Source organism: Nasonia vitripennis, chromosome 1, assembly GCF_009193385.2.
Source record: "Nasonia vitripennis strain AsymCx chromosome 1, Nvit_psr_1.1, whole genome shotgun sequence".
Taxonomy (NCBI): Eukaryota; Metazoa; Arthropoda; class Insecta; order Hymenoptera; family Pteromalidae; genus Nasonia; species Nasonia vitripennis.
Window position 1 is genome coordinate 20,391,169 of NC_045757.1, and position 6,120 is coordinate 20,397,288.

At 45.2% G+C, this 6,120-nt stretch overlaps 1 protein-coding gene across 1 annotated transcript; it reads left to right on the forward strand.

The window, feature by feature from the left end:
* The first annotated feature begins 1,116 nt into the window (after positions 1 to 1,116).
* Positions 1,117 to 2,708, forward strand: LOC103316819 (uncharacterized protein K02A2.6-like). The gene is made up of 3 exons (XM_031924422.1): positions 1,117 to 1,183; positions 1,697 to 2,422; positions 2,515 to 2,708. Exons 1-3 carry the CDS (start codon positions 1,117 to 1,119, stop codon positions 2,706 to 2,708), a joined length of 987 nt encoding a protein of 328 aa, XP_031780282.1.
* The last annotated feature ends 3,412 nt before the right edge of the window (positions 2,709 to 6,120 follow it).

Sequence of the window (6,120 nt, forward strand, 5' to 3'; positions counted from 1 at the left end):
GCTGCCCTCCGGGCGATGTTGGGGCTTCCGCGTTCTAGCAGGCATGACTGTTTGCCGAAAACTGATAACGACTCGCGTTTGGCCTCATTTTTATTCCCGAAGCGCGGACCTCAGAGAGAGGCCTTACTCTTACGGCGGCTAGGTGCGCGGTTACCGGAGAGGGGAAAGGGCACGGTCCGAGCACGATTCGAGAACTTTCGCTCGACCGAATTGTGTTCGAATTATCTAGATTATCCGCGAGTTATAGAAGCCGGGAATTTCTCTCTGCGACCTTGAGAGACTCTCCAGCTTCGGTTCCTTACGCCGTCGAGTAATTTCTCTGGGAAGCGAGTTCGCCAGGGTAACCGACTCGATATGCCGCGATAGCCAATTGCCGATTATTAGTGGTGAAGGGATTGATGGCGGCTTTCTGGAAGAGGATCCTTGAAGGGCTCCTTAAATAAAGAGAGTTTAAACGCGTCGTAAGTGGGCGAGCTCGAGGTTGTTGGGTTCGTATCCGGGGCTATAAGCCGCTAGATGCGCCTCTTGGTAACGAAGTTCGGGGCTAAAGCCTTCCAGACTCGTTAGCGCACGAGGTGAGTCCGGGGCTAAAGCCTTCCAGACTCGTTGGCGCACGAGGTGAGTCCGGGGCTTAAGCCTTCCAGACTCGTTGGCGCACGAGGTGAGTGTGGGGCTTATCGGCCTTCCAGACTCTGAGAGCGTGTCCGGGGCTGCTGCCGTCCAGACCGTCCGGTCGCCGGAGAGCGACTGTCGCTCCGCGCGAGCTGCCGCTCCTTTTAACCGCTCGCGCGAAGCAGCGCCAAAGCCGCCGCGGAGAGGGGGAACTCGAGCGCCCGCGCCCGTGCCGCTCAGCGCGGACTCTCGCAACGGCGCGAAAGTGCCTTACAGTACAGGCTTCAGGGTGAAGACATCAAAGGTTATGTGGCTAACTTAAAGAAGATGTCGACATTCTGCGAATTTGGCAGCAACTTGGAGAGTCACCTTCGCGACCAGTTCGTTTGAGGAGTGGCAAGCGAGGCGATCAAGAAGAGGCTACTGGGCGAAACAGACTTGACGTATCATCGGGAAATCGAGTTAGCAGCGTCATTGGAGTCAGCAGGTCGGGACGCAGCAGAGATGGGGACGACAGCGTCGGTGGCGGCGGACACTGTCAACTACGTAGCAGATAAGAAGGTTACGACAGGTAAACAAACGCGCGCGACCAGCGGCGATTGGCGGAATTGTTATTGTTGCGGTAGACCGAATCACCGAGCATCGGACTGTACTTTTAGGAATTACAAATGTTACAGTTGCGGAAAAGCGGGTCATCTTAGTAGAGTGTGTAGAAATAGAGATACTCAGGAAGCGGGTTCGCGGAATTCGACTAAGTTTAACAAAAATAAAAAGAGTAATTCAACGGGATCGGACGAAAAACAGAATTACGTAGAAGAAGTAGAGTCGTTGGGTAAAATGTTCGATGATATATTTTTTGTATCAGAGGAAATCAACGCAATTCACGAACATGACGACGCTAAACCATTGTGTGTGCAAATAATGATTGAGGGGGCCATGGTGGAATTTGAAGTTGACACGGGCTCACCGATTACAGCCATTTCGTCGCGAGTTTATAAAAATTCGAAGAATTTGTCAAAGCTCAAACTTGAGAAAACGCCACGTGTTTTCAAAACATACCATGATAAAAAAATTTTTCCATTAGGAACTGTACAGGTTAAAGTAATTTATAAGAAAAAAAGCATAGTTTTAGAACTCTTTGTGTTACCTAGCGATAGTGATACACCGATTGTAGGACGTCAATGGCTACGTCACCTAGGTATGATTCAGGTAAACGGGGATAAAGAAGGGGTTAATGTACTCACTATCCACACGTTATCCGACATCAGTATGTCAGACTTGTTAAGGGAGTTTGATTCCGTGTTCTCAGGCAAACTTGGTACTTATAGAGGCGGCAAATTGTTACCCTTAAAGCCCAATGCAGTGCCAGTTTTCTACAAGCCGAGACCAGTACCGTTCGCTATGCGCAAACCGTTAGATAAGGAGCTAGAAAGATTAATTCGCGAGAACATTATTGAACCAATCAATAGTTCAGACTGGGTAACTCCTATTGTCCCAGTAATTAAGTCAAATGGAGAGATAAGAGTATGCGGAGATTACTCAATCTCGGTTAATGGAGAGTTAATTGTAGTTAGGCACCCGATTCCAAAGGTAGCAGATTTATTGAGTAAATTGCTAGGGGGAGTTATTTTTTCTAAGGTTGATTTAGCGCACGCTTACCAACAGTTCGAGTTGGATGAGGCGTCAAAAAATCTAACTACAATCTCAACTCACAAGGGACTTTTTAGGTACAACAGGCTAAGTTACGGTATCGCGTCTGCACCGGGTTTATTTCAAAAAGAAATGGAAAAACTACTAGATAGCGTTAAAGGTACAGCGGTATATTTTGATGATGTTTTTATATCGGGAAAATCGCAAGCAGAGCATGACAGTAACTTACGCAAGTATTAAATCGTTTTAAAGAAACCGGACTAACAGTGAAATTAGAAAAGTGTCAGTTTAGTGAGCAGAAAATACAGTCTTTAGGCTACGAATTAGATTCAAAAGGGTTACATGTGTCTGAAAGTAAAATCAAGGCAATTTTAAAAATGGAGGCACCTACAAAAGTAGCGGAATTAAAGTCGTTTTTAGGAGCAATACTACGCGAAATTCATTAAGGATTTTGTAAAAGTAGTGAGTCCACTGTGTGAACTGACAAGGAAAGATGTAAAATGGGACTGGACTAAAGAGTGTGAAGCTGCGTTTCAGACAGCAAAAAAATGCTTGATGTCACATGATGTGCTAGTGCATTACAGCACTGAAGTTCCGATCAAAGTAACTTGTGACGCATCTCCAAAGGGGATTGGCGCCGTCCTATCTCACATCTTTCCCAATGGTGATGAAAACCAGTTGCTTTCGCGTCGAGGGTACTGACGCGCGCGGAGCGTAACTACTCACAGCTTGATAGAGAAGCGCTAGCGATAGTATTTGGAGTTAAAAGTTTCCACCAGTATATTTATGGGCGTGATTTTACGCTTGAAACTGACCACAGGCCATTATCTTTTATTCTCGGCTCTAAGAAAGGTATTCCTCTGTTACAATGCCGCTACCCTAAGCGGGTCTTGGGCGTTGTCGTCCAGATCGGACGGGTGGGTGCCTATCACCACTACACAGCGCGTCCTTAGGTTGCGGATAGAGGAACAGCCCCTGAGAAAGAGGTTAGCTGCGAATAAATTGAATAAGCAGCCGCGGACAGCCGATAGGAACAGGCGTGGGTGTGATGAGCCCACACTGTCGAACGCATTCATCTAGAAACACTACGCAAGCACCACAACAACAAAAACACTTCACATTATCTCTTATCTCTCAATCTATCTCTTTCATCACACATTACAAAAATGGGCAAAAATCCTGCTGCCGAGGAGGATGCGGGAGCGATGACAACTGCCCCGAAAGGGGATGTGTAGAATGATTCGTCACCTGGTCTTACGCGGTAACGATGCCAGCAAAGGCGCGCTGCCTTGCAGGGGGGCGTTAGGATGCGAGAATGAAACCGTAGTGTGTCTGACGACGAATTGACACTGTCCTCGTCAAAGTCGGAAAGCTCTCATACTTAGTTCTAGAGAGGTATGGGGGTTATCACCTCTAGAACGGTGGACTCACCTGCGATCGGAACAGGATCCGAAGCGCGCGGGTTTAACATAACATCATGGCTCAAAAAAATCAAATCCGAACCAAAAGGGACTTAAGGGTCGGAACTTGGAATGTTCGCAGTCTATACAGAGCAGGTGCATTTAAAGAACTCGTAAAGGAAGCTGATAGGTACAATCTAGATTTGGTAGCAATACAGGAATCGCGGTGGCCAGATGGCGGAGTACTAGCATCGGGTAACTTCACGTACCTGTATGGGGCAGGGAGTGGGGGATCTCTATGCACCGGATTTCTCGTAAGCAAAAGCATCATACATTCGGTTAAAAGTTTCAAATCCGTCAATGATAGGCTCTCGTACATCATTATCGAAGGTGAATGGTATAGATATGTATTTATTAATGTACACTGTCCTACGGAGGACAAAGAAGAAGAAGCTAAGGATCTCTATTACGAAAGTTTAGAGCAGGTAATCGACCAGTTCGCGTCTTACGACACAAGAATAGTATTAGGCGATTTCAATGCTAAAATAGGTAGGGAGAAAATGTTTAGGCCTACTATAGGTAAGGAAAGACTGCACGAAGCCAGCAATGATAACGGTATTAGGGTCATAAATTTCGCGGCGGCAAAAGATCTTATAATCAAAACTACGTGTTTTAAGCACAAGAACATACACAAGGCAACGTGGACATCACCGGACGGGGCCACACAGAACCAAATTGATCATTTCCTCATTGAAAAAAGACGTCATACTAATGTTCTTGACGTAAGGGCTTACAGAGGGGCAGATAGCGACTCGGACCAATTCCTAGTAGTAGCCAAATTAAGAGCTAGACTAGTAGCGAATCAAAATAGTAAGCGAGCAAACAAGGTAGAAAGCTTCGATATTGAGAAACTACGAGATAGAACAGAGCGAATTAGGTACCAGATAGAAATTAATAACAGGTTTCAGGCACTTGAAGAAGCAAACACTTCGCCGGAGGGGAATGACGAACCGAATAGCTTATGGGGGACATCAAAAAATCGGTAAAAGAGGCCGCGAACAAAGTACTGGGTAAAAAGAAAAAGCCAAAGAGCAAACCATGGTTTGACGAAGAGTGCGAACTCTGGTTTGAAAGGCGCAAAAAGGCTAAATTAGATAGCTTACAAAATAGAAGCGATAGGACCGTAGAAGAGTATTCTAACGTAAGGAAACAGACGAGCGCGATCTACAGAAATAAGAAGCGGGAGTATCAAAAGAAACTTATTAGGAGAATAGAAACTAACAGTAAGGAAAATAACCTCCGCGAAATGTACAGAGGGATTAACGCCATCAGAAAGGGTTTTAGGAGTAGATCGCAATTGATGAAGGGCGAAAACGGGGACCTCGTAACAAATGACAACGAATTACTGTCGCTGTGGAAAAATTATTTCGATAAATTATTAAACGTGCACGAAAATAGCGAAGAATTAGGGGACGAAATTCACACTGCTGAACCCCACGTGGAGGAACCGAGCTACCAAGAAGTAGAGGCCGCGATTAAAAAACTAAAAAACAACAAAGCCGCGGGAAATGACTCTATACCAGCTGAGTTACTCAAATATGGGGGTGTCGAGCGCACTTTCAAAATCTATAAACTAGTATGTGCCATCTGGAAAAATGAAACGATACCCGAAAATTGGAAGGAATCTATCATTATACCGATTTTTAAAAAGGGGGATAAGACAGACTGCAATAACTATAGGGGTATTTCACTTTTAGCAACGTGCTACAAAGTTCTGTCAAACGTAATAGAAGCTAGACTCACTCCATTCGCGGAAGATATAGTAGGAGATTATCAGTGCGGATTTCGGCGCAACAGATCGACGAGCGATCAAATGTTTACCATAAGACAGTTGTTAGAGAAAAAGTGCGAATTTTGCGAAACCATACACCAACTATTTATAGATTTTAAAAAAGCGTACGACTCTATTAAGCGAAGCAAAATGTATCAAATTCTAGTACTTCTCGGTGTACCGAAAAAACTCGTGAGATTAATTCAAATATGTCTGAACGGAAGCACGGGAAAGGTCCGAGTAGGCGGTAATGTATCAGAACCCTTCATGATACGCGATGATTTAAAACAAGGGGATGGGCTCTCTACGGTGCTGTTCAACTTAACGTTAGAGTATGCCGTTAGAAAAATGCAGGTTAGCCAGCTGGGCGCAACGCTTAATGGAACAACGCAGATACTAGGCTACGCAGATGATTTGGATATACTGGGGGATTGTAGGGAAACGGTAGCAAGAAACGCGGAAATCCTCATAAAAGCGGTGGAGTATACAGGGTTAGAAGTGAGTGAATCAAAAACAAAGTACATGATTGTGGATAAGCTAGGCATCTGCAGAGGGGAGGAAGATCTCAGAGTTGGGAATTTTACTTTTGAAAAGGTTAGCGAATTCAGGTATCTGGGTACGACCATA

What these genes read in the sequence shown, in the direction of transcription:
- LOC103316819 (XM_031924422.1), top strand. Translation starts at nt 1,117, where the DNA reads ATGGGGACGACAGCGTCGGTGGCGGCGGACACTGTCAACTACGTAGCA. An exon ending in AGATAAGAAGGTTACGACAG is followed by an intron (nt 1,184 to 1,696) that starts GTAAACAAACGC and finishes TTTTTCCATTAG; the next exon opens with GAACTGTACAGGTTAAAGTA. An exon ending in ACTACTAGATAGCGTTAAAG is followed by an intron (nt 2,423 to 2,514) that starts GTACAGCGGTAT and finishes ATCGTTTTAAAG; the next exon opens with AAACCGGACTAACAGTGAAA.